Source organism: Myripristis murdjan, chromosome 17, assembly GCF_902150065.1.
Source record: "Myripristis murdjan chromosome 17, fMyrMur1.1, whole genome shotgun sequence".
NCBI classification, from domain to species: Eukaryota; Metazoa; Chordata; class Actinopteri; order Holocentriformes; family Holocentridae; genus Myripristis; species Myripristis murdjan.
The window spans coordinates 15,797,099-15,825,057 of NC_043996.1; the positions used below are offsets into that span (position 1 = coordinate 15,797,099).

Sequence of the window (27,959 nt, forward strand, 5' to 3'; positions counted from 1 at the left end):
GTTCCAATTCTCTGTGTTACACTAGCTCTCTAACGGTATTTACTCTGAACATAGAAGGCAATATTGTGTGTGTGGTTTTGCAGGGACTGTTATGTGGCAACCACACGTGTTTCAAAAATTTGTTTATTCTGCTTTTCTTGCACTGGCATTGAGGAAACAAGTTGGTAGAATATTGTCTCTGTAATAAGAGCATTATGAAATATGTTTGATGATACTTTTGTGTGCAACGGTGTGAAATACAAGTTGTTTTTGCAGTATACTCATGAAACTTGCACTGGTGACAAAAAACAGACACACACACACACTCACACAAAAAACAAAAGGCTTTTTTTTTTGTTGTAAAAATCTAAAGTCAGCAGGGCACGTAAGGTGACTGAAGAGATATTTGTTGGATCACATTATTTTTTAGGACACATATCCTGATCTGTTGAAATTCCTGGCAGGGATGGCAGGGATGTCCTTTAGTTATCAACTCCTGAATTAAACCCTACAGATGAAGATGAGTGTGATACTGTAGTGTCAAAAGCAATGACGTGGACAGGAGAATAATAGACTATGTCAAATTCAGGGACAGTGGCAGGGCTGAAAATAGCAGGAGAATCCATTTGTTAGACCATAATGTATTGAAGAAACCCCTCCTGCCATAAGATGATATGATTTCTGTATTTCGGGTATTTAGACAGTTAAGCATTAATGCATGAGAGATGAAATGGTAGTTTGGGGGAAAAAAGAAAAAGAAATCCATATAAAAAGTCATTAAAAAACAACATGTTGACACAAGGTATCCATTGCTGGTGCAACTTCACCGAAGTCTCTGTCTCAATCCACTCAGGTAATTTTTCCATAATAATGCAACCTTGAATATTTTTATTTACTTGCTTTTTCTACGCTTGTAAGTTTTGACGACACACGCTCCGCTACAGTAGGTGGCAGTATGCGCTCTTTCCAAGTCGGCTTGCAATCCTCCAGACGACGACGAAGAAGAATCAGCGCGGAGAAGGGTACTGTCTGACTTCCAGCATCATCACCAGTCCTCCTCTCCACCATCACTTCTAACCGAAATCTAACACCTCGCACATTGGACTGTGTTTTCACCTGACCACACTCAGTTCAGATCTGCCAACAGGTATTTGAAAGTGCTCTCGCCTCTGTGTTGCTTTAAACCGCGTTTGGGAAGTGAACAGCTTCAAAAAACTCGTCGGTTTGTGTGCGATGCTAGCTGACCGTTACGATGCTACCGCCGCTCCGTCCGGGTTACGTTACTCCGGGCCCGCGGCTGCCATGGAGATTAGCATGCTAATCCAACTAGCTATCTGCGCTGTGTGTATAATCAGATTATTGGCATATTGGGCACAATGCTTGAACCAGCAGAAAAGCGAAGAATAGTTATGAAATCAGCAAGTTGTAACGAAGAAATAGATGGAAAATGTGAAGGGGACACAATGGAGTCAGTGGGAAAAGCTCGTAAAACGCAGTCCAGTTTTGTCTGCTGTTGTGATCAGAGTGGGTGGTGGACTTTCCTGAGCATTTTATATGGCTTCTCCAACTATTATGGACTTGTGCAACAGGCTCAAGGCATTAATATGAAGTGTTTGTTGCTACTGAGAAATGCCAAGTCCTTTTATTGTGCATGCATTCTGCGAGACAACATGATTTGTAAAGCAGAAAGACACATAAATTTACCTTGTGTATTTATAACATGAGATTTAAGATAGTCTAATGTGTTTAGTGCAAAATTCTTTATGGTCAAATGTAATGGTTCTATGTGTTCAGTCTGATTATGTCTGGAAAAAGTCACCATCTCATTCATTCATAATTGGCTGTGACATTGAAAAGACAGATAAAGAGAGCCTTGTTGTCAGCAGCTGTCTGGTGTTCACATGTTACCAGTGTGACATGCCCATGGCTACTTTTCCTCATTGGCTCCTTGGTCACCTAAAAATAGTACGAAATCTCAATGAAGCCTAAGCCTGCACAACTACAATTCATCGATAAATCAATGCTGCAGTACTGACTGGTGCGATTTCCAAATCTCAAAAAGCTTCAGCTTGATAATAGCATGTTGTGGTGTTGTGAAGAACCTTTAATGTCTATTGATTGATGTTGCGGACAATAATTTGCCTGGCAGCTATCGATCCTGCTAAAGTGTTTCAGAGCAAGACACTGAAAACCTCCCAGTTCAAGGGGATCAAATCATTACCAGAAAAACCATTAAGAGTGCCACCATTTTCCGCACACTTAATATGCTTACAAAGGAACATTGAGGTAATTAAGACATTACCACATTTACTGTAGATGAAAAAAATCCTATTATGTAGTGTTTAGGCTTTTGTATGTGGTCTAAGAGCCACCACCCTGGCCTAGGGGGCTTCACCGGCAGTGTGTGGATTCACAAATTTGTGCTGGTTGTGAATGGACTCCAGTTGAGCACAGATGAATCCACAGGGAAATTAGGCGTGTTATAATAATAACTAGTTTAGTAATTGTGGAAAAACAAGAATAAAATTGTTACAGTAAAGTTCTCTTTTTCCTTGCCCTCTCTCTCTGGCAGGTCAGAGGACAGGGTCAGCTGCAGGCTAGGGACTGCAGAGCTGTTCAGGATTTAGTGTGGTGCTCTGGGACTTTTTAGTAGGGTGAATGCTTGCCAGTAACACAGGGCTCTCCAGTTCACAGACAGTCTCCCTCCTCCTCTCTGCCCTAAACACCCTGTAATCTCTAATATTTGGATTTACATGTAGGTAGTTAAGTGAAGGGATTACCCCAAGCAACTTGAGAGCAAAGCAGTTGAAAAAACCTAAATTAATAGATCTCAAACATTACCTTATGGGAAGAAATAAAAAGGTCAGAATCATAGCCCACTGGCCATTCATCTATATTTCTGTGACCCTTGAATGATCATAAATAATAATAAAGGTCTAGGTAAGTATAAAAGACAGAAAAAATAGATTTGACATTTTTTAATCGAAGACAGGAGCAGATTAGAGTAAGTCGAGGTGGAAGGTGTTGGATTTAGGATGTGACTCTGCTGTCTCATCCTATTAGTTAGTCTTCACCCTCCTATCAACCACTCCTTTCTGAGTATTTCTGATTTTCCTCCCCCTCCCCTTCCCTCTTATTTCCCCCTCCTCCCCCCTCTTTACTTCTGCAGTATGGCTGACAAAAGTGAGCTGAAAGCTGAGCTGGAGCGGAAGAAACAACGGATTGCCCAGATCCGAGAGGAGAAGAAGAGAAAAGAAGAGGAGAAGAAAAAGAAAGATGTGAGTAGGGCTGCAATTATTTATTTATTTATTTATTTATTTAGTATTTATTTTTTGATTAATCAATTAGGGCAGGGTAAAAATACTGATTTTCAGATTAATCACAGTCCAGTATAAATGCTTAACATCCTGATTCGTTCTTTTAATACATTCCCTCTTCAGTGTTATCTTTAGACAGCTCCAGTCTTGCAAATTTCATCTGCTAAACTACTAGCCCACAGAAACTCAGTTGACCAAATGACATATTTCAAACAAACCACTGAAGAGTGGCAGGAGCTCCACCCAGAAGCCACTGCCATCATGCTTATAGAATCAGAGATCAGAATCAGAAATACTTTATTGATCCCTGAGGGGATCAATCTTGATGCATTTTGGATTTAAAAACCATGAAGACCATGGTAAGAAGAGTTAGACAAAGCAAAGCTTTACTTAAGTGGTAAAATTGGTATTGTAACTGAAATATCATGAACTGAATTAATATGGGATCAAATTGAAATCATCATTGAATTCATTTGGTACCTTGTGAAACGGAACCAGATCCAACTGGGAAATCAGTGCCAAAACTCAGCCCTATAATCAATTATCATCGTCTATAAAGTGTCAAAAATAATAACAAATCCTGATGAGAATTTAGCAAAGCCCAAAGTGATGTATTTCAATTGTAGAAATTGACAGAAGTAAGGAAGTCTTAGCACTTTTGAAAATGTAACCAGCACGTTTTTTTTATTTTGGTATTTTTATTTGATAAATTTCATGACTAACATGGTTAATTGATCATCAGACTTGCAATGGGCTAATTTTCTGCCAATGTTAGTGATGGATAAATTGATGATCTTTGCGTTGGTAGATGGAAATGATAATCTCAGTGTCCCTATTTTCCATTTCACCACTTTTCACTGAAGAACACACCAGCTCTTTTCAATTGTTTTTCCTTCCCATTCATACTCATGGCATTTACTTATTTATTTATTTATGTATTTGTATTTGGCGTGACTGTTAACAATTTTTGTGACCTGAATGGATGCTGCACTGAAGTTGTTCATGTCCTGTCCTCTGCAGGGAGACTCTAAGCGAGGAGGGGAGGTGAGCAGTGTGTCCTCCACAGGCCATGAAGACACTGACCTGGAGAGGAAGAGGAGAGAGGCAGAGGCTCTGCTGCAGAGTGTTGGCATCACCCCCGACATCCCCCACGGTGAGGTCACGCACCAGCACGTTGCTGTTCTGTTTCGTTTTTTCCCCCCTTGTTTGTCTTGCATCACTGGTTGTGCTTGACTTTTGACTGCAGTGTTTTTTCAAAAATCTCCTCTAACATGACGTGGTCTCCTTCGGTTTCAGTCACTGCTCATTGTCTCCCTCTTGCACAATTCCTGAATGTTTTACCTTTGTGTTGCATGACATCTAATTCTGCTTGCCATTTATTTTTCATTCTCTCTTTTCTCCCCTTTGTCTGTCTTTCCTCCCCTTTTGTGTTTTGACCCCCTCCTGACTGCATGCAAACTCATACTTATTCATTCACTCGCTCTCTCACTCCCTCCTTCACTTACTCACTCACTCACTGATACACACTAACACATGCACACAAACACACCCACTAGCAGTTCAGCCCCTGAGGGTAGTAACAGAGGATACGTGTCTGTTTCACTACCTAGTCCCCGCCCCCATGTCTCCCTCCAACAAATCAGTGGGCAGCGATGCAGGAAGCCAAGATTCTGGTGATGGAAACGCAGGACCCAGGTCTGTGTGTGCGTGTCTGTGTGTGTGTGTGTGTGTGTGAGAGAGAGAGAGAGAGAGAGAGAGAGAGAGATGGGGAAAGATTGATAAAGGTAATTCTTGTGAAGTGCTGTATTGCCTGCATGCCAACTGTATGTATTAACAAGGTAATTGTACTTGATGAATTCTGACTGGTCTCCTCTTTGCCTTTTCACCGGCACGCTGCTGTGTTTCTCCATTAACGTTCCCTCTGTTCTTTTTCTCTGTCTTTCTCCTTCTGTTTTCTTTTTTCTTTTTCTCTTCACACCTTTTCCCTCTGTCTTGCTCTGTGTCTGCATCTGTTATTCATTCTCACTCTTTTTTCTCCCACGCTCTGCCCTGCTGTCTGTGCTCCTCTCTGTCCTGTCTCTCTGACTAACACCGTCTGGTGGTTTGCCTATGTAAGGACATTGCATTGGGATCCTGACCCCTCCACTCTGCAGCTGCACTCCGACTCTGAGATGATGGGGTACTGCTCCTCCTCTCTCCTCTTGCTCGTCTTCTGACTTTTTGTGTCAAATGTTTTGTGTTTTATCTTGTTATGTTTGTGGCCGTTGGTGTGGTTTCATCTTAAATGTGTTTGTATGTGTGTAAGTGTTAATAATATGACCGTGCACACCATTATTTATGTCTCACTTTGTCTGAATTTTGTATTTGGCCCTATGGTATACTATGAACCTGTGTGTTTTTTTCTTATTTCCATGTGGTATGCTCAGGCGTGGAGCTGTGAGGCTGTGCATGTCGAAAGTGGTGCAGGAGGACTTCATCCCCAAGGAAATGGTGTCCTACTCCAAGGAAACACAGACACATACCGAGGCACCGGCACAAGTTGAACAAAAAGCAGGTAAATAAACACACAAATGCACCTCTGTCTCAACTTTTGTTCTGATTCATGCAAACTGAATCACATCTGTGTGTGTTTGTGTGTGTGTGTGTGTGTGTGTGTGTGTGTGTGTGTGTGTGTGTAGTGGAAGAGGAGGAGGATGAGGACACAGCTGCTCCCCCACCAGCAGAGGCCAACGAGGAGGACAAGGAGGATGAAGGAGAGGAGCAGCAGGATGGTGAGGATAGGGATTCCTAACACACAACATATTGGGGTTTGGGCTTGTTCTGCCGTTGCACTCAGTAGAAGTTGGTTAAAGTGAGAGAATCAGCAGATTTCATAAACTGCAGGCATGGGTAAAACAGAGTATCAGTATTGGAGATTTTGAGGTCAATTTCCTGTACCAAAAGCCCTGAGTATCATGTTAGAAATTAAAGCAAACTGTTTTTGATTTTCTTCATTTTCAGCACACACAAGCCTGTATATTTCAGTGGTGAGGAGAAAAGGATTTAACATCAGTTATTTTTGTCCAGTAACCTCAAACTAATAGTGCAAGTCTGCTGTGTTTTGAGAAAGTAATAGATCAGATCACATCAGTAATTGGTGTCTGTTAATATTTGGTATTGGCATTGAAAACGTGGTGCTGCTGCATGCCTAGTAAATTGTAATGTTAGCTGGTTCCTAGGCCCTTTGGCAGACAACCAGTTGAATTGAATTTCCATATCTGCTAGTAATTGTGGCAGATAGATAGAAAAAGTAAAACAAAAAAATCATGCACTGTTTATTCTCTTTTATACTCTTGTTACAATACCAGATTTTTTTCGAGTGAAGTGTTAATTGTAACATAAAATTTGATATTATATCACAGCAAACTTTTGCTCATTAAAGTAGTCTCCAAGTAAAATGGTCCTATATTTTACTTAGTCAATCACTTTTGATGGATTGGTTCTAAGATGTGGAGGACTTAGACACTGCTGTCATGTTTTCAGATGTTTGACTCATGCTGCAGTTCACCAACAACAAATGGACTGCAGCTCTGTCTGCTCCAGGCTTCCTCCTCCTTTTATTCCAGTCAGCACATATAAAGCCTCTAGTGGTGCTGGAATTTCAGTTTGTGAAACACATCTGATGAAAGCATTGAACATTTAGAAAACTCAGGACCGAATCTTTTGCAGTGGTATTGAAGAAGTAATTCAGCTTTGGTTGTTGTGGCCACGTTGTTATTTAAAAAAATGAATCTACTATTCTTCCTCCTCTCATTGAACCGTGTGTATAGACATGCCCAAGGAGCTGACGGAGGAACAGAAGCTGCAGCTCTTGCACTCTGAGGAGTTCTTGTCGTTTTTTGAGCGTGGGAGCAGGATTGTGGAGAGAGCTCTGGCTGAGCGGGTGGACGTCTGCTTTGACTACAGCGGGAGAGATCTAGAGGATAAGGAGGGGTGAGGCACATATAAAAACCCTGTGTTTATGTGTGACACATTCAATTGAAATGACTAGACTGATGGATAGAACTTTGTTTCTCTATTCTCTCTCTCAGTGAGATGCAGGCAGGTGCTAAGCTGTTCCTGAACAGACAGTTTGCAGATGAGCACTGGACTAAGAACAGAGTGGTCACCTGCCTTGACTGGTCCCCTCAGGTAGGTGTGTCAGTCTGTTCAGATACTTAAATGACCCCCAGAGGGAATCTTTTCACTTCCCCCAGAACAGCTCTCCTGGAACTGTTAGTGATTCAGTGTCTTACTTCAGGCAGATGTGCTCAGACACAAAGGCCTTGTTCAGACTGCCAGCCCAAATCCATTTTTTGCCATATCCAGAATGTAGCTAGATTGATTTTTGGAAGTCTGGACAGCCAAAAACCACATGGACTTCGATTTTTGCAAATTGGACCCAAGCCACATTTGTAGTTGCAGAAATGCAGTTCCAATCAGATTTCTACAGATGTGTCTCAGTTGGGACACTCTGGCCATTCGCATTAGATCTCAAACTGTCTTTTGCATCACTCTTAATGATAACATCAAATCCAGAGTGACAGAAGTACATCAGAGCAGCTGAGCAAAATCCATGCTGCTACTAGCAGAGTGGTATTGAAGACAGCACGCAGAACAACAGTCTGTGGACAGACACTGAAATAAATTGTCTGCTGGCACTTTAGAGGGAGGCTCCTGTACATTTCTCATGCTTCCGCATTGGAAAGGCGTGTACACAGTTACTGATGCCTACGTTGTTATCACAGCAACCCATACATATAGGTCTGGTTTGAGAAACAAATCTGATTGGATTGCAGTCTGTTGAAAATGAACTTTTTAAAAGTTGCTGTTTTGACTCCTGGATGATTCCTCTCTGGTTTGACTGTGACTCATCTGGTTCTCCAATGATGATTTCCTTTGTCCATCTCAGTACCCAGAGCTGCTGGTGGCCTCCTACAACAACAACGAGGATGCTCCCCATGAGCCTGATGGAGTGGCACTGGTGTGGAACATGAAGTACAAGAAGAACACACCCGAGTACACCTTCCACTGCCAGGTAGGACAGACTTAACTCCAAAGGGAAGAATTTACATCAGTCAGTCTTTGGATTGAAAATGTTTTTCTTTCCTTATAGTGTTTGATTTATGTTAGAAATGCTTGGAATTATTCTAATAAAACTAAAGCTGTACTTTGATTCATGGAAGGCAGTGGAACTTACCAAACTGTGTTTTCCATTTAAGAATCTGTGTAAATATCATGGATGTACCGATCAACCGACCAGTGACTGCAATAAATAGGATGTTTTTTTTTTTGTTTTGTTTTGTTTTTTTGCAAAAGTTAAATCTAGTGCTGGGCGGTATGACCAAAAATATATATCACGGTATTTTCAAAATTATAACGGTTTCACGGTATATCACATTTTTTTCTTTTTTCATGCACAACTGGGTGTTAACCACATTTTCTAATGATTTAGAGAAGAATTACTGCAGTAAATTAACTTAGAATGACCTATTTTACTGTCATGAGGAATGAATACTGGACATTAATGTCCAAGTTGTCCACCCTAGTATTAATACAGGTTTACATGGCAACACAAAATGATGCAAAGAGGTGGCACTGATGATTCTAATGAAGTGAAGGAATCAGAATGCATGACAGTTGCAGTCAAAATACAGAACCTTTTTATTATGCAAATTTAAGGCCACTTGCATTAATATGCAGACTGATTTGACTGATTTAACAATATGTTAAATTATTATTATTATTTTAAAAATGTTAATTACTTATCAAATAGACCTAACAATTCAGCTACCAATGAATGAGCAGTAGTATGCATTTGATAACATAGATTGAAAAATAAGCCGAAGTGATACCTCTTCTCTGAATAGACAAGCTAAGCCAGTGTGCTGCTGTTAGCCAGTGAAAATAGAGCCGAGAGGGGACTCTTCACTTTGTTACACAATCTATGTCAGTGCGCTGCGGTAGCCTGGAAAGTTTCTCTGCCTTTGCCAGACGGATTTTTTGAAGCCGAAGAACTTCCAAACAGCTGACACAGCTCCTCTTTTTGGTAAAAGTTCTTCAGCTTCATTTTCTAAGTCCCCACTGCTTAGTGAGTGCAACTGCAAAAACAGTTCCCCCTCCAACGATGTCCCGCGGTGCTACGTTCCACACACACACACACACACACACACACACACACACCGGTATTGGGGTATCTGAAAAATTCATATCATAAAAAAAAAAATAACACCGGTATTCGGTATGAACCGGTATACCGCCCAGCACTAGTTAAATCAGTTGGTGACTAAATGTTGGTCTTGCCAGTTGCTGATTGCAGGCACAATTTTCAAAATTATTTTTTTAAAGTAAACCCTTTATAAGGTCTAAAATAGAACCGTTCTACCTGTTGTTACAACATTACATTCATCTCTGAATGCTGTATGATATTTTATTAAGCAGACAGAAGTTTGTACTTAAATTATGATTGGGAAAGAAAAATCTTTTGTCTAATGTGACAAATCTTTCAAGACAGCCAAAACTTTGTTACACATAAAGAAACTTATAACTGGAATAAAGTTGAAAAGGCTAACAAAAAAAAAAAAAAAAAAAAAAAAAAAAGAGTAAAGGCTCTTAATTATGACAAATCAAAGATAATCAGTTTTGGGATCAATATCAGCAAGTCGGGCTTTTAAAGAATCAGGGATTGGCCAAAAAATGCAATTGGTGCATTCCTTATGAATTTACTTAAACTTACATGGCAAAATAAGTTCCAAATATTCAAGTTGCTTTGTTATTTTATATTTACATTGCACTTGGTTCAAACACTCCTCTCCCTGTCCTCATCCCCCAGTCAGAGGTGATGTCAGTGGGCTTCGCAAAGTTCCACCCCAACCTTGTGGTGGGTGGGACTTACTCCGGCCAGATCGTATTATGGGACAACAGGAGCAATAAACGCACTCCAGTCCAGAGGACGCCCCTGTCTGCAGCTGCACACACAGTAATGCACCAAAACACACACACACACACACACATACGTCTGTATACATCACAAACCACTTCTGAGATGTTCAGTACAACTCACACAGCTTTGTGTTTTCTCTGCTTTTATTTCATATCATTCTACCTTCCTGACTCCCTGCTGTGCTACGTCCAGCACCCGGTCTACTGTGTGAGCGTAGTGGGAACCCAGAACGCCAACAATCTGATCAGCATCTCCACTGATGGCAAAATGTGCTCCTGGAGCCTCGACATGCTCTCCCAGCCACAGGTGCCTTACATTTATGTTGACACTTTCCCAGCTTTTATTATGAATCGATTTTTCAGTCGTCTTCTAGGTAGATGGGGCTGTAAATTAGTTGTGTTTTTTCTGATCTGAGAGGTGCTGTTGTTTAAGTATGACTCCTACTTTGATGTTTGTGGACAATGTTTTATCCAGATTTCAGCAATGTTTGGATCACAGCACAGTCATTTTCCAGTTTGGTTGTTTCATGTTTCTTATCCAGTGTTCTGACTCCTGGAACTAGAGAGTAGAATGATCCAGCTCTGTGATCCTCTCTGGATCACAATCAGTATGCAGGGAGTCAGAGAGTGATCAGGACTTTTCTGTGTGTGTTTTGCTTGCAGGACAGTCTGGAGCTGGTGTTCAAGCAGAGCAAGGCAGTGGCTGTCACTTCTATGGCCTTTCCTCTGGCTGATGTCAACAACTTTGTGGTTGGGAGTGAGGACGGCTCTGTTTACACTGCATGTCGCCATGGGAGGTGGGTGTCCTTACATTTTTGTACTCAGGAGGACCATATGTCCTCCTGTGGAACAGGAGGATAAGAAATCATCCTAACTGAGGACACTGTATCAGTTTAGGGTTACAGCCTGGACAGAAAAGCAAAACTGGCCACTAACAAAACACTAAAAATGTATGGTCCACTTTTATTGTTTTTTGTTTTCTAACAGCTTCTTTTGCCGATTGCTAGCCATCATTCAGAGGTCTTGTTCTAATTTAAAACTCTCACTTGTCTGGTAAAATAGTGACAGTAGTTGGTCAAATCTTTGTTATGGGTCACATTTAGGTACATATTAAAGGTAAAGGTTAGGATTAGCGATAGGGGAAAGTTGTCAGTAGAGGTCCCCACAAGTATAGTGGTACTAACCTGTGTGTGTGTGTGTGTGTGTGTGTATTACAGTAAGGCAGGTATCACTGAGGTGTTTGAGGGCCACCACGGGCCGGTGACAGGTCTGAGCTGTCACAGTGCTGCGGGAGCCGTCGACTTCTCTGACCTCTTCATCTCGTCTTCCTTTGACTGGACTGTCAAGCTGTGGAGCACTAAGGTGAGACACATGGGCGCACACACACACACACACATGCTCACATGCCCTATAATATCAGAGGGCTTGTCTTAAAATATAACTGTTTTGTTCCCTTCTTGCAGAGCACCCGTCCCTTGTACTCATTTGAGGACAGTTGTGACTATGTCTATGATGTGATGTGGTCTCCCACACACCCCGCCCTGTTTGCCTGTGTGGACCTAGCTGGACGTCTGGATCTGTGGAACCTCAACAACGATACTGAGGTACACACACAAACACACACGTACACACACACAACATACCTAAAGTCCAAGTCACACCATAAACTTAATTCCTGAAAATGACTGTGGAGTTTCAGGGCTGCCTGACGGTGGGGTCACAGCACTGCTGAAAATTTAAAAAATAAAATAAAATAGAATAAAAAAAGATTTTCTGATTAATTATCTTTATTGGAACAATTCATTAGCAATTATTAAAATTCTTCAAATTGCTATTATAACTATTGCTAAATGTCCCGAACTGGATTAGTATGGGATCAAATTGAAATCAGTATCCAATCAAATCATGACCTTATGAATTAGAATCAAACTGAATCGAAATTTCAGTGCCTATACCCAGCCCTTTTGATGTGTGTTTTCAGGTCCCCACTGCCACTGTGTATGTGGAGGGTGCTCCAGCACTGAACCGTGTGAGATGGTCTCACTCTGGCAGAGAGATCGCCACTGGGGACTCAGAGGGACAGGTGCAGGTTTATGACATAGGAGAGGTGAGATATCGTCGATTCTTGCTGTTATCCTTCAGTTTTAGCATCTTTCAGTGATCACAACCCGAGTAAAGCAACTACAGAGCATCGGGGTACAGTCTACATGCGCTTATGTATGTTTAGGTTTTGGTAAAGATTTAGCCTCACTCCCTCTAACATGCTGTTTGTCATGCTGCAGCACATCTGCGTGCCCAAACCTGATGAGTGGACACGCTTTGTCAGGACGCTGGCTGAGATCAACGAGAACCGCGAGGAAGCGGAGGAGCTGGCTGCCTAACCCCACAGTGACGACTGCGAATAAACAACACTGCAGTACACCACACAAACCCAACAATGCCAAGGGAACTGAGCTGTCCTTCCTTTAGCATACAGCGTCCTTTTTCTGACTTATTGGAACATCAGCTGTGCTGAGGAGATGTGTCGCGCTAGAATGGCAAGAACAGACAGCTAGAATGGAGTTTTTAGACACCTTATTGATGTGTTTTTAAATGTTGTCTAGAGGTCGTCAGAGGTTTGAATGTGAGCGAATGTGAGATCTGTGTAGTTGTAATAGTGCAGTAACCGTAATTTAGCTTGAGATGAAAAGTCCAACTGAGATGAAAACTTGGAAAATGAATATCCAACATGGATACGGCCGTCCATTCTGTCATTCTAGCTCTATGACAACATCCTCAGGGCTCCAGACACCGCTCTTCTCCTAAGGCCTCAAACAACTCAGCCCTTTTTTAAAATATGCAAACCTTTGTACTTGCACCTTTTTATTACCATTTGAGTGTTTTTACATTTTAGTGTTAATATTTTTCCTGACATGTTTGTGCACATGGCTGGTAAGGTGTACTTCAACACTGTATAAGCTAACATACAGTTTCTTCACTATCCGCCTCAGCAGCACTTGAATATGATGGCTTAACAGCTAATCTGCTCACATATACACACTCTGGCCTGTGCAAAACTGTGTGTCATCCTGAAATTTTAACCACTACAATATTTAATATTTATTCTGGGGGTTGCACTTATTTAAACATTTCATGTACTGTAAAAACAGAAAAAAAGAAAAAAAGGCTGCTTTGTACTGAAAGCTTCTAGTAAATTCCTTATGTTAGCACACAGCCAAACTTTTTGCCAGGCAAAAAATTGTTTTACTTGCCTTGAAGTCATTGACACTAGTTATAGTTTAGGACTGTTTTTTTTCTGTACCAAAGTTTGATTACATTTTATACTGTGTTATCTATTTGAGTAGTAGAAAACTGATTTCCTGACTTGTCCTCTCCAAGAGGATGCAACTGAAGATTGAGGATGAAGGCCTACAGTCAAGAGGTTGTAAATTCCTTTTTTAATCATAGAATTGAATTGGATTCAATTCCATTTCTGTGATTTCTTCCATTTCCATACAACTTTCATTCCATCCAGAATGCAGCTTGCATGAAACTGTTTTCAGTAGCACCAGGCTGGAAAAACAGTTCTAAAACATGATACATGATATTTCGCACTGAATCGTTCAAGTCCTTTTGTCCCAGACTTGACTATTAAATGAGATAAAATGCACTGTAATAACCAAATTGAATATAAAGCGACCAAGATCAGCATTGTAGGAAGACTTACTGTGCTGTATTTTCCCCCACTATTGTTCCTAATACAGTCAAGTTGCACTTTCTCATTGAAATAAAACTCAAATCATATTAAAATTAAAACCATATGGATGATTTATTTCAATAAAATACAATACAATGGATGAATTGAAATACAATTTAATTTATTAATAACTAATTCTCTGGTCATGATTCTTGTTTATCAAGAAAACACATGATTGAAAAGTTCTGTACATCAGTAAGAGTGATTCTCAGAGAACAAGGCCAAGCATCCCACATAACCCTAACGGTCCAGTGTTACTGTATCAACGCTGATTGAATGGTAATAGCACTGTCTTGCAACAATTTGGTAACTGCTTCCCAGTGCAGCGTCTCTGTACAGATTTACAGTATGTACAGTAGCTTCCTGGGCAAGGACAAACAGAGTAAAGCCCCTACACCATGCTTCCCAATCTAGTATTTCCTATGCTCACTGTCCAATCAGAGAAGTCCTACTCACACTGAGCGTCAGACAGAAAACAGAACAAAAATCATCAGCTACACATGGGAGAGAAAGAGGAGTATCCTGTGCTCCGTTTTTATACAAATGCTGGAGAGGAACACAGAGAATGGAGAGGGTAGGAGCATGCAGCCACTGAAGATACAGCATAGTCCGGTCACTGTCTGCTCCTCCATGTCCGAGCCTGCAGCCAGCGCTCTGCCACCAGGACTGGATAAGGACCTCTGGAGTTGACCCTCACCCCGGGAAGAGTACTGGGCAACTGTGTGTGTGTTTGTCCCTATGTTAACTGCCCCTAGATGTGGAGTGTGTAAAAAAAATACTGGTGTTAACAGTATGTGTATGCCGCACATTTTCATTATGGTAATGTACACATATCTATCTAAGTGTCTGGCTCCTGGTAAAGGAGGAGAGGGATGGCAGTGATATGGAGATTCAGAGCCCTAGGGGGCCGGGGCTGGCGTGGCTGCAGGTGGCTCTGGGTGATGAATGGAAACCACGCCAGCGGACTTGAATTTGGGCAGATGAAGGCCGAATTTGTTCTCCACTCCAGCAAAGGTAGCTGCAGCCAAACGGTAGCCTCCAACGTGATCAGCGTTGATGGGAGGAAGCTCTGAGATGCGCGACTTGGGCGTAGGCTCAGACCCTGCTGGACGACTGGAGAGAAGAAAGAGACAGTGCGGTATTTATTAAATATTTGTCATTAAAGGCATTACATTACCTCACCGCTTAATTATCATGTGATCCACTTAAGCATCTCTTCATTACAAGTTAACCCAATCATGGAAGGCTTCATTAAGTGGAGAGTGATGTGGTTTATCAGATCAATGTGAACAAAATCTGATATGACAATGTTTACACTGTTCGAGTCAGTTGTCAACTAAATAAGAAAAAATTACTATAACTGCTACTTTGGTGAGCAAGTAGCATAATAAATTATATACAATAGGTAGTGTAAAGGATGACTGTGATAATTTAGCATACTGTGAAAACAGAATAAAAGAATTGGAGCCAGATGTACTGGGATAAAATCAAATCCCACTAGTGCCATCTCTCCTGTGCCTCCCTACTGTCTCCTACTCTTCCTTCTAGTTGTTTAAATACATTAAAAAACCATTGACAGCCCACTCTTCTTTTCACAAAAAAGCTGAGGAATATTCTAAAAACAACTTACTGTCCTCCAAAGTCAACATAGAACCACCGCTGCAGGAGCTCATAAGTGACCAGAGTCACACCGAACTGGGGAGAGGACCGAAACACACGGGCTGGAAGGGAGAGAGAGAGGATTCAGCATGCTGTAAATGTGAATGTATTCATCTTACTCACTCTATAAATGCATAAGCACACGCACACACACACACACACACACACACACAAGCATGCATACACACCTCCAGCTCCCTTCCACAGAGCCCTGAATCCCTCCTCTTTCAATATCTTCCTGAAGCAATCGATGACTCCAGAGTAGGTGGTCTGTCCTGCCCTCGCTGCCACCTGCAGACGAGTCTTGATAACATCAGCTGGTGTCACCAGGGAGGCTGCAGGGACACCTGGGAAACAGATTTAGATTAAAAATGATGAGGGGATGCTCTGCGTAAAATAAGGTGTGTCAATACACTCAGACAACATTTTGTATCACCGTCAGTGCACCCCTTGCGTAGCATTTGCTTGCTTACCAGTGCTGCTAAATTGTGCTTACAGCTATGATCCAACATAAATGATAAGGACACATCTAAAAGATTAAATTTAACATTGTGTATGAGAAATTAATGAAGGCCGTATGCTATGAAAGTGCTGAGGTTACCTGCCACTGCTCCAGCAAAGAGAAGCTGCAGGGCTCCCAGCCTGCCTTGCTCATCCGCCAGCTCAGCCTTGGTGTGGGCATACACTGGGAAATAGATGGCTGAGAAGGGGATGTCTCTCAGGAAACAGGCTTTAGCACCCTAAACAGACACACAAAAAGAAAAGAGAAAGATGTCTGATAATTGTTTGTGTGTGTGTGTGTGAAATTGAGAGTTTGAGCATGTCTGTGAATTAAGTTAGGGTGTTTCTCTGGATACAATGCAAGACAAAAGAATTGCAATTTCTCAAAGACAAAGTATTGGAGAAGCTGGAGAAATCACCAGCCTGATAGGAGGAGACATCAAAGCAAACACACAGTACCTTGTAGAGGCCAAAGAAGCCCAGGTCTCGGACCACACTGAGCGCGCTGACCCTTGGTCCAGTTGTGATCTCACCTGCCACCTGCAGGCGGATCTTGACAATCTCCAGGGGGTTGGTAAAGATCACCTGGGAGCCCCCAGCCTGAAGAAACACAAAAGAGTAAGGACTTGTAAAACTACTATGGCTCCAGCAACTCAGAGGTTCATAGCTAGGAGGTGGGAGACAAATCCTGAGTGCATAAAGGGTAAAGAAACACACTGTAACATCATCAAAAAACACAGCAAACACAAAAGCATTTACATTTGGTTTTAGTATTGCAGGACACTATTATCAACTTGGTAGAATACATGTTGGTGACTCAAGGGGAAAACAGCAAGTAATTTTAATATCAATTATTTGTTTGATTTAATTTTATTTTTGTTAAAACACAGGGACGGTGCACATTAATGAACATTTCTGTAAAGGCGTGATTAGAACAGTGCTACTCAAACAGGTTGTGGAAATATTGCAAACTGAACATCTGAAGCCATTATTCATCTGTAAACACAATAAGTAGATAGACATGGCACAGACATGACAAGCACAGGTAGAAAGCAGATTCTTAATTTTGTTGGCAAGCATGTTGATTTCTGGGCCATGATTAAAATTTTAAATTTCTCACAGCTCCGCAAGCAATATTTTGTTAAAATGTTGCAGTGATGATGACCTTTTAGTTTCTTGTCCAGGACCTCAAGTGGTTGCTTGTATACTGCTTGAATAGGGTTTCAGCATAGTTTCAGTAGTGTGAGACCAGGTTGACAAGCAGTAAAGCATGTTTGGAAGTTTGGAAGAATAATGCTATGAAAGTAGTAAGTTTAGCTGCTTCAGTGTTTACAATGTTCCTTATGTATCTAAACTTGGATAAGTTAAGTTTAATTATTTATGTGAAATGTTTTACATGCTTCTTAAATGTGAGATTTGAATCTCGAATTACACCAAGAAGTTGCTCCTTTTGTGTAAAACATGCTAACGTTCTTCTTTACATCAAGATGTAAGTGTGGCTCATCTGCCAGTTGGAGATTTTCAACACTAAGTTTGTGAGCAGCTAGTTCTTTGGTTTTTCCATGGACATAGTTACTGTATCATCTGCATACATTTGGACATGAGCAAGTCATTGATATAGCTACTGAAGAGCAGCGGTCCAAGGCTCCACTTTGGAGCCACAAACTCTATAATAATAATAATAATGATGATCACATATAATCCACATGGGACTGAAATCACTGAATCACTATGAAAATCTACATCACCAGACCTCAGCAACACCCATGCTGTCCACACAGGGCTTAAAACTTAGTGAACAGGTAGGTGTCCTGCCTAGGAATGCCAACAGCATGGCAGCTGATTGACAAATGAACAATTTTAGGGATTAAATGTGCAACTTTCCAATTACAAGACATTCTAATTAACTTCTAAGCCCTCCCTGTCTTGTCTGAAGCAGTGAAATTTTAGGTTGCTGGTCACCTTCTACTATTTTACCAGTTTTTGAATTGTAAAAGATACATCAATTTTGCTTTGTTGAACATAAAGCAGGAATACAGAAGTGATCAGACTCTGCTACTTACACAGCCTCCAGCCATAATTTCGGCGAATAAAGGGATGGTGTTGTCTTTACTGGTGAATTTGTCTCTTACAAAGTCATTAACCTGCAGGGCACAGACACAGGCTGTCATGAGTACAGGCAAATCCCCTCTTTAAATGTACTTTTAAAGACTTGCTATTATGTGATGTCATTCACATTGTTTTTGGAGTATGCTGTATGCTTTTATGTGACTGTAGCAGAACTGCATAAAAGGTGCTACACAAATAATAATAATAAAAAAACATTATTATACTTACATTCATTAAATATGTATGTAAATTCAAATAGGCTAAGGTTAATTGAAAAACATTATGTGTGCAATAAAGAATAGAGAGGTGAGGGTCTCACCGTGAGTTTGATAGCCTTCTCTGGTGCCACACCTATAAGCTGGGGAACCAAACCTGTGGGGCATCATGGGGGATTGAGTGACAGGAGAATCTCATTTCATTAGTACTACTGTGCAGACAGGAGAAAGACAGGATGAACCAAGAAGATGGGGGGAAAAAAAGCATTAGATCAAAAAAGATGGTTAAAAATAAAAATGCCAACAAAGAGATTTTACAAAACATGAAAGCTGAGAAGCCTGTGAGGAAAGACAGAGACAAAAAGGAAGAGACAGGGAGACAATGATACAGATGCCACCTAAAAGCAGGGCATCGTATTATAATTTCCTCAGTAATAATAATAAAAAAAAAAATCTGGTAAACACAAACTACTTGCAACACATCATAAATTGGGGTAAAGTGAAAGATTATCTGTCATTTTAACACAGGGATGCTGGATCACTTTAATGGAGAAAATCAGACTATACTTTGTTTTGTTCAGTGTTCCCATGGTAACAGTATTAAAAAGAGATATTTGCACCTTTGAAGGAGCACTGCAATTGAGAAAACGTGCATTGCAATCAACCAGTGTGACACCAGGGGCATTTTAAGCAGACTACTTTTACTTAAAAGACAGTAGAGTGTGCAAGAAACTAAAGGAAAGGAAAAAAGGAAAAAAAATAAAATACAGAATGGTAAAAAAAGAGATAAAGACCCACAGCTGTGATGAATAAAAGAAATGTACAAAAGACTAAGAACCACATTGTCTATGTGGGGGAAACATTCACTTATAATGAAATTTGAGTAGACAACAAATCACCAGACTATACAAATAAGTTAGCTAGAGAGGGAAGGGACAGGTTGCCGTTTAAGTTTATTGCATTTCTAACATGGCCTACCTCTGTAGAAGCCAAAGAAGCCCTCATAGCGCAGCACCTTCTTAGCACAGTCAAAGCTGTTCTTGTACATCAACTCGCCAACGAAGGATCCCGTGGACCTCTGGTTCTGCATACGAGTCTTCACCAAGTCTATGGGGTACACCGCTGTGGCTCCGGTGGCTGCACACACACACACACACACACACACACACACACACACACACACACACACACACACACACACACACACACACACACACACACACACACACACACACACACACACACACACACACACACACACACACACACACACACAAATAAGAGCACATAGCAGCCTTTGCAATGGAAACCTTGGAGACTGCCATGTGAGCATCACAAAACAGTCTGTCTAGGGTTAGAGGGCAACAGAAGGAGTGTTACTCACCTCCAGCAATGGAGCCCAAGGTGAACCTGTAGGCGGACTCTGCAGCTTGGAGCCACACAGGCCTGGAGCCGTCACCATGCTGAACAGACACAAACAGAGGCCATGGAGCATTCATACTATGCAAAGACACTCACTATTTTGCACCATATGTTAGGTCCTATTTATACCTCATGGCATGCTTATCAGTAAATACTGTGTTACACCATCGTCAACAGTTTACAGTGATGATGCTGTTATGCCATCACTGTTAATTGCTCATGTCTCTCTGTACAAATCACATCAAAAAAGTCCTGAATATTCAGTGTCAGTAAATACTGTGTGACAAAATTATATAACAGACAGTCAATTCCTGAACTGGGTTTTTCCAAGAATTCCCCTCATAAGTGGGAACAAATACGCAGCCTACCTGTTTCTGTGTTTCAGCCAGGTGGTATGGCAGAGATCCTTCCTCTAACGGGGCTATCCTCTCAATGTCAGCAAGGTTGAGGCGCCTGAAACACCAATTTTTCCCATTCAACACCACAGTATTTATACTGCAACATATGTTAGCAAAGCACAGGTGGCTGACATGAATTCTACAAGTGCAGACATTGTGACTGACTGTAAGTGAGTGGCAGGACAAAGTATTTACCCAGAGGGGGAGTGCAGGCCTGATAACTGGTACAGGATGTCAATCTCCATGGGAGTGATCTGACCAAACTTGTTGGCAGCATGAACAAACTCCTCTGCAGAGACAAATTGATGAGAGACAACCAATATAACCATTTCAATTAGAAATGAACAATAAGCACACAACTGACACAACATGAAGAGCAGCATCAAAACTCTTCAGCCAGTGTGTGTGTGTGAGCACCTTTGGTCACCAGGGTGTCCTTGCGGGAGCCAGCCAGTGTGCTGTAGATCTTGCGGATCAGCTCCATGTTGTTGAGGAGGGAGTTGAAGGCGTTGAAGTAAGAGAAGCTGACCATGTGAGAGGTGCTGCCACCTGCGGCCTGATGGAGTAAAACAGTATGTCACACAAAGCAAATTACCACAAAGTGAGGCTGACCTCTTCTGTGTTTCTCACTGTTTGGGTTTGATGATACAGAATTTTGGTTTTAATGTCTGATGGATAACAAGTAACCAAGCGGCATAATTGCAAGTGTGATTGTTTTATAAGTACTGAGGTATTGTTTTATGGAATTTAAATCTGTACACAGGATTTTCTTGTGATAAAGCAGTGGTTCTGAAACTTTTTGGCCTGTAACCCTTTAAAACACAGCAGAGCCTACTTGCCTACTCAACCCAACTAAAGAATGAAAAAACATATCAAAGGAGGCCTTGAGGTTTAAAACAACTCAGTATTTCACTATAAACAGTAAAAATAAATCTGAAAAAAAAAATGATAATCATTTTGTGTAGTAAAAACAGTTTTCCTTGTAAGCCCCACAAACTGGGGGTTGCAACAATCTTTTCCATTTGCATTACAAGAGTTTCAGGAATTACAGGATTGGACCTCTATGTTATCAGTGCTTTTGTAAAGATCAGCTGACACTTCATTCATGCCAAGAAATCTCGGAGAGAATTTAAAGACATACACTATATTACCAAAAGTATTCACTCACCTGCCTTTACTCATACTATGAACTGAAGTGCCATCCCATTCCTAACCCATAGAGTTCAATATGATATCGGTCCACCTTGTGCAGCTATTACACCTTCAACTCTTCTGGGAAGACTGTCCACAAGGTTGAGGAGAGTGTTTATAGGAATTTTTGACCATTCTTCCAAAAGCGCATTGGTGAGGTCACACACTGATGTTGGTCGAGAAGGCCTGGCTCTCAGTCTCCGCTCTAATTCATCCCAAAGGTGTTCTATCGGGTTCAGGTCAGGACTCTGTGCAGGCCAGTCAAGTTCATCCACACCAGACTCTGTCATCCATGTCTTTATGGACCTTGCTTTGTGCACTGGTGCACAGTCATGTTGGAAGAGGAAGGGGCCCGCTCCAAACTGTTCCCACAAGGTTGGGAGCATGGAATTGTCCAAAATGTTTTGGTATCCTGAAGCATTCAAAGTTCCTTTCACTGGAACTAAGGGGCCAAGCCCAGCTCCTGAAAAACAACCCCACACCATAATTCCTCCTCCACCAAATTTCACAGTCGGCACAATGCAGTCTGAAATGTACCGTTCTCCTGGCAACCTCCAAACCCAGACTCGTCCATCAGATTGCCAGATGGAAAAGCGTGATTCATCACTCCAGAGAACGCGTCTCCACTGCTCTAGAGGCCAGTGGCGGCGTGCTTTACACCATTGCATCCGACGCTTTGCATTGCACTTGGTGATGTGTGGCTTGGCTGCAGCTGCTCGGCCATGGAAACCCATTCCATGAAGCTCTCTGCGTACTGTACTTGGGCTAATCTGAAGGTCACATGAAGTTTGTAGCTCTGTAGCAATTGACTGTGCAGAAAGTCGGCGACCTCTTTGCACTATGCGCTTCAGCATCCGCTGACCCCTCTCCGTCACTTTACGTGGCCTACCACTTCGTGGCTGAGTTGCTGTTGTTCCCAAACGCTTCCATTTTGTTATAATAGAGCTGACAGTTGACTGTGGAATATTTAGGAGCGAGGAAATTTCACGACTGGATTTGTTGCACAGGTGGCATCCTATGACAGTTCCACGCTGGAATTCACTGAGCTCCTGAGAGCGGCCCATTCTTTCACAAATGTCTTGTTTCACAGTCTGCATGCCTGAGTGCTTGATTTTATACACCTTTGGCCAGGCCAAGTGATTAGGACACCTGATTCTGATCATTTGAATGGGTGAGCGAATACTTTTGGTAATATAGTGTACCTTACATAACAATCAAATCAACAATCAAACAATCAACAAGAATATGCTGTTAAGGTGTGTCCAGGTTGGTGAGGGTTACTTTCTTAGGATCATCGCTCACAGCTAAAAATAACGCCTGGAGACTAGGAGCACACTCTTTTGAGTTTAAATTATTAAATTATGGCTAAAATTAATGAAACTAACAATCCACAAAACCTTTCCAGTGTTACATATTTCCCTGCCCCCCCTTAATCTGCCTATGGATAACAAACCACCCCCTGGCTGCACTCTCCCACTCACCGAGACCAGGTTCTCTTCAACAAAGGGTGTGAGCATGTGGTGCCGGATGGTGGCCATAATGTCACTGAAATCCATGGCGGAGATGACACCGCTCTTACTCTTATCCTTTTGGGCGAACGCCTGGCGTGCATGCTCCAACTGCAGCTCCTAAACAATGACACCAAGCATGAAAGTCGAAGCATAAATGTATGCATGTGTGAGAGAGGGAGGTGAAAATGTAAGGCTGAGAAATGTAAGAACAAGACTGACAGACTAAGGCACCATTGTCTACTGTGTGTGAATTCAAATGTAAACTTTTCCTCCAGCTTGCATACCTGTAAGAACTGGGTAAACTCGAGGTAGCTGAGGCGTTTCTTGCGGTCGTGCCCAAAGTGCAAGCGGATGAATTCGCAGTCCCAGTTGAAGGGAATATGGTGGTGGACTGTGGTCTGGCTGAAGATGTCACGCACATTCTCTGGAACATACAATCACACTTACATTTATATATTGTTGCACATATAGTTTGTAAATTGTAAACGTTAGAACCCTCAAGTTAGAAACCTCATTAGATTTTTATTTTCCAGCTTATAGAGTTTGGTCAAACCATTTAAATGCACAAATATCTTGAAAACCTCTGGAGGAAAATGACATAGGCTTTGAGTATGAACAAATGAGTAAGAAAGTGTGTGATTATGTGTGAGTGTGATTGCGTAAGTGCATCCATGTGTAATGGCTTAGACCTAAGGATAATCTGGTTAACAATGTTGGTTAGAAAACTCTCTCTCCATGCAACATCGCACAAAAACGTGAAAATTACACTGATAAAGCACCAAACACGTCACGAGTGGGTTCAATGCACTTTCAAGTCAATCAAGTAGATTGAAGCAGATTTGCTTCAAAATTTGAAAGTTGAAAACACCACAAACTCACAGCAACATATTACTGAGAATCCCCTGATGGGTGAATTTGACTTTAATCATGTTGTAATGTAATTTAATTGATCTGAAAGTGAAGTGAAACCAATCCTCTCACAAGTATACAAGAACACACACAGGGCATACCGAAGGAAATATCTCCAGTTCCAGTCTTGTCAAAGAGTTGGAAGGCTACAATGAAGAGGGCGTCCGGTACACAGAGCACTGATTCAAATGCTAGGAACTCCTGGAATGATATCAGTCTGCCATCGTGCGTGCGTGCGTGCGTGCATGTGTGTGTGTGTGTGTGTGTGTGTGTGTGTGTGTGTGTGTGTGTGTGTGCGCGCGCGCGCGCGCGTGTGTGTGTGTGTGCATAAAAGGGAAAACAAAAATACATTGTTAAACACAAATACATCAAATATTCACAAATATCTTGTCAGAGCTACAGAGGCTTTTCAAAATGCTAACAGTCCAGCATGTTGTGGGGAGGTCAGATTGAAAAAGTTTGCCCAAATAACATCCCACAACAATGGTAATAAGCAATAGCTTATATGGACAACTAATGACACTCTATACAGCATTTGGCTTTGTGAGCCTATAATCCAGTACTAATCATGTACTGTAAGTATTATGATAGTAACTCATTACACAATTAATGGAAGATCAAATTCCAGGACCACAAAGGAGATAAGCTCAAATAGTTTATATTACCTTAAGGGTCCAGATAAGCATGAATGTAATATTTTAATTATTTAAGGGACTTAAAAAATTAACTTGTAGCATGTGTTGGACACGGTGAGCATGTTAGTATCTGTGACTACATGGATAAACACAAGTGCTAACAGTATGATTTTTATCTGTCATTCTCTGAGTTTTATCTTATCTCTAAATGGCCCTAATAGCAACTACTGATCAGACACAACTTGATAAACTCTCCATTAGTGATGATAATCTGTGTGTGTGTGTGTGCACTGCTTGTGCGTCAGTACATACCCGTCCTTTGTGGTGTCAGCCACGCCAGCAATGAGCTGCACAGTTTTGGGGTTGTGATGGATCTGTGTGTGTAGTCCTAGGTACTTCTGGACAAAGTCTCCTGGGGTCATAAATTTCTCTCCATCCTTGTCCACTACGCTGGCATACTGAGGGAAGGAGAGCAGAAAGGAAGGATGACATGGGTTTCTACTGTTTCATACACTCAAACTTCTTTTCCCTTGTCTTTTACTTTCAGTCAGAAAATGAACACTATAACTGTCTACTCTCTGTTCATTCTATTCACAGACATCAAGGACCAAAAATGTCAGTTAATTTTGTCCAAAGTACTGATAGAACAACAACCATTTACATAACCACAGGCTGAGCTGTGTCAAGAGCATGGCTTTATTTTAGCTATATTATCAACAGCTTTGTTAACCCTCACCATGACCTGGTCAGTGATCTATGGGGTCAATGGTCAGAAGCATGTTCCTGAAGCATGAGAATTAAATGGCTCCAATGGTACCACAGGTCAGTAGTGACTCACACTACATGCATGACAGGCAACTCTTTGTATCAGCTGGGTCAAATCCTGTGTGTCAAACTTGTATTACTAATATTTATCTTATTTTATGAGCAGAGGTTACATTAAACAACAAAGACTTTTTCTTTCAAACTTTCTTCTTTCTTTCAGACTTTTTGTTTTAGTACTATTCACACTGTCAGTGATGTAGATTATCAACAAAAATATCCAAACTGAATGAAGAAGTGACACTGAATGTTGAATGAGATGTGAATTCAATGATCAGGCTTTACACTACATACATAAAAGCTTCTGTTTCACCTGTCGTTCATGTCTCAAGTGTCCTGCTTTGAGTGCCTAATCTACAGATGCCTTGTCAGGGAGATCACCCCATGAACCAAGGTCTGTCCTTGTCCTTGCAGCCATGGTATCAAGTGTCAGAAAAGATTTACAACATTGGCTCTCACTTGTGCATGTCTACCCAGACACACATACACTCAAGTGTTCAGCTTGTGCAGGTAAGCTATTTGGTCTATTTATATCCACACACTGACAACTGCTGACCCATACAAATGTCACACAGTGGGCCATACACTCACCATGCAGGAGGTAATGATTGTGCATGGCAACTAAGTAAGGTATGAAAGTCACTCTTATCATCTCATAGCCACACACAAACCAGTCTGTCCTTGAATGCTTGAATGCTCTAATGACAATGGCAATAGTCCTTAGTTTATTTGGAATCACACGCTGTTTACTGTGAAATACATAACATATAAAAGTTGTATGCTTTGGAATCATGGTGCTGAGTAACAAGGTGGTGCAATGCTGCCTGATGCACACAGTACAAGGACCTTGCTTGTAGCATGAAAGAAACAACACAAGAAAAAGTAATGCTACATCTGAACTGGAACGTGAACCCTGGACCCTCAGATTAAAAGTCTGATGCTCTACCAACTGAGCTAAAGAACTATACAGGTACTGACATCCAATCTGTGTGTGTGGCTGTCAGAGCATGACAATCTGTCCTTTCATGGCCTATTACCTTGCCTTGCCCTGTCATGAATATCAAAACAGAGACAAATAAGTGTAAACCAAGAATTTCCCTTGCAGCACTTAATTACAGTACAAAAGTAAAGAAAGCAAGCCAGTCTGACCAGTCTTGATGATCACAGCTCATTACTGAATAATCATTACTTGCACAAAGCTATTAATTTTTAATCTGTCATACAGCAAGAAACAGAGTTGTCCTGTCAAATTATAAGGATGCTGACAGTCTCCTCAGTCACGCTCGCTTCATGTGAAATCTGCAGCCTACTTTGCGCCTACATCTGTCTAGTGCTGTAATGAAAACCCTATGACCATCACCCTTGAAGCCAACAAATGAATCTGAAAAACATTCTGCTTCAGCTGTATTTCGTGAAATCAAAACCTTTTCACAGATAGTTCTAAAGCCTGCATTAACTCTGGCCATGAATATTTATAATATGTCTACGAGCAACACTGATCTTGACCAGGAAGACACTTGAATGACAGATTTTCTGAGTTATGAAATGTGTGCCGGTCTTACCCTCTGGAAGATTGCCTTCAGCTCAGTTGGGTCTCCACGTTTGGTAGATTGCACCTGCAGCCACACATGAAAAAAAAGCTTTAATATACTGTTCGGGCGATGCAAATATATGTCTTAAAACTTTTCCTAAAACACTGCTATTTTAAAGCACGTTTAGCATGCAACTGGACAAAACAAAAGCACAACAAGGAGCTGCAGAGTTGCTTTGGGTTGATGTCTCCTTGAAACGTCCACTGCTTGGAGACAGAGAACAACTCATAGCAACAGGCTCGCTGCACCGACATGAAAACCACACCTAAGCGGCTACACACAGCCAGAGCAAAAGTTGATTAAGTTAGGCAGTTAACTAACCAACTACCGTACACCATCCAATAAGCCAGCCCTCTACACAACATGAAGCTAGAATTAGCTAGCTAGCAAGCACAACTACTCAAATGAAGAGGACACAAACCGTTGCAATGACACGGTAAGTTTTAAATCAGCAAAGAGGCGAGAAGACAAGACCGAGTTAACAGAGAGTCGTCAGGTGTAAAACGACACGATTTCAGCTAGCGTTAGTCGTTTTATCTAGTGAGTCTGAACACTTTGACAGCTGGTTAGCATTATCTCGCTAACTTCGAGGTTGTGGATGTTTCATCAAGGCCAGCCAGCCAGCCAGCCAGCCGGGCGTTAGCTAGCCCAGTGATGCTACAGCCTCTGAGCGCACCGCATCCGCAGAAATCCTACTCGGACCGGCCCAGAAACTCTAGCTTTCACACTTCAGACACAAGTAAACGGACAAAAAACATGCAGACATGTGAAATGAGAGATTTGAAAATCGTTAGGAGAGCGATGCTGAAGTCACCTTGACCGCCATGCTGGTTTGACGTCACGTACAGTGGCGAGCGAAACGCACGCCCTCGCCTCGCGAACGTGTACAAATGAGAAAATGAAAATGAAGCAGAGGCATGCCCCCACTTTCATGCCCCCACTTTCATGCCCCCACACGTATGCACAGCAGACCACGGGGTCCAATTATACCTTATTTTCCACC

General features: G+C 41.6%; 2 protein-coding genes across 7 annotated transcripts; one reads left to right on the forward strand and one right to left on the reverse strand.

Moving 5' to 3' along the window:
* Positions 1-969: 969 nt before the first annotated feature.
* On the forward strand, positions 970-14,051 carry LOC115374763 (cytoplasmic dynein 1 intermediate chain 2-like). Of its 5 annotated transcripts, none has more exons than XM_030073869.1 (17): positions 970-1,126; positions 3,149-3,257; positions 4,317-4,449; positions 4,853-4,991; positions 5,413-5,475; positions 5,723-5,850; positions 5,975-6,067; positions 7,106-7,268; positions 7,367-7,466; positions 8,227-8,352; positions 10,147-10,293; positions 10,450-10,563; positions 10,920-11,053; positions 11,474-11,618; positions 11,720-11,860; positions 12,238-12,363; positions 12,539-14,051. In XM_030073869.1, the coding sequence occupies exons 2-17, from the start codon at positions 3,150-3,152 to the stop codon at positions 12,635-12,637; spliced, it is 1,959 nt and encodes a 652-aa protein (XP_029929729.1). In that variant the 5' UTR covers positions 970-1,126; position 3,149; the 3' UTR covers positions 12,638-14,051. The 5 variants fall into 5 exon arrangements, with proteins under 5 accessions (XP_029929729.1, XP_029929730.1, XP_029929731.1 ...); XM_030073870.1 differs by having other exon boundaries at positions 4,856-4,991; XM_030073871.1 differs by having other exon boundaries at positions 4,907-4,991.
* On the reverse strand, positions 14,040-27,842 carry LOC115374762 (calcium-binding mitochondrial carrier protein Aralar1-like). Of its 2 annotated transcripts, none has more exons than XM_030073867.1 (18): positions 27,771-27,842; positions 26,927-26,980; positions 24,855-25,000; positions 24,009-24,124; positions 23,283-23,422; positions 22,969-23,115; positions 20,714-20,852; positions 20,492-20,585; positions 20,267-20,351; positions 19,861-19,939; positions 19,455-19,613; positions 18,581-18,633; positions 18,216-18,296; positions 16,612-16,752; positions 16,253-16,391; positions 15,840-15,998; positions 15,623-15,713; positions 14,040-15,105 (listed from the first exon to the last, which is right to left on the reverse strand). In XM_030073867.1, the coding sequence occupies exons 1-18, from the start codon at positions 27,780-27,782 to the stop codon at positions 14,892-14,894; spliced, it is 2,049 nt and encodes a 682-aa protein (XP_029929727.1). In that variant the 5' UTR covers positions 27,783-27,842; the 3' UTR covers positions 14,040-14,891. The 2 variants fall into 2 exon arrangements, with proteins under 2 accessions (XP_029929727.1, XP_029929728.1); XM_030073868.1 differs by lacking the exon at positions 27,771-27,842 and adding an exon at positions 27,378-27,764.
* Positions 27,843-27,959: the final 117 nt, after the last annotated feature.

Excerpts from the sequence above, each read along its gene's own strand:
- LOC115374763 (XM_030073869.1), top strand. The coding sequence starts at position 3,150 with ATGGCTGACAAAAGTGAGCTGAAAGCTGAGCTGGAGCGGAAGAAACAA. Across the intron at positions 5,476-5,722 it reads TCCGACTCTGAGATGATGGG|GCGTGGAGCTGTGAGGCTGT; the intron begins GTACTGCTCCTC and ends TGGTATGCTCAG. Across the intron at positions 5,851-5,974 it reads ACAAGTTGAACAAAAAGCAG|TGGAAGAGGAGGAGGATGAG; the intron begins GTAAATAAACAC and ends GTGTGTGTGTAG.
- LOC115374762 (XM_030073867.1), bottom strand. Across the intron at positions 18,634-19,454 it reads CTTCTTTGGCTTCTACAGAG|GTTTGGTTCCCCAGCTTATA; the intron begins GTAGGCCATGTT and ends GATGCCCCACAG. Across the intron at positions 15,106-15,622 it reads TATGTTGACTTTGGAGGACA|TCGTCCAGCAGGGTCTGAGC; the intron begins GTAAGTTGTTTT and ends TCTTCTCTCCAG.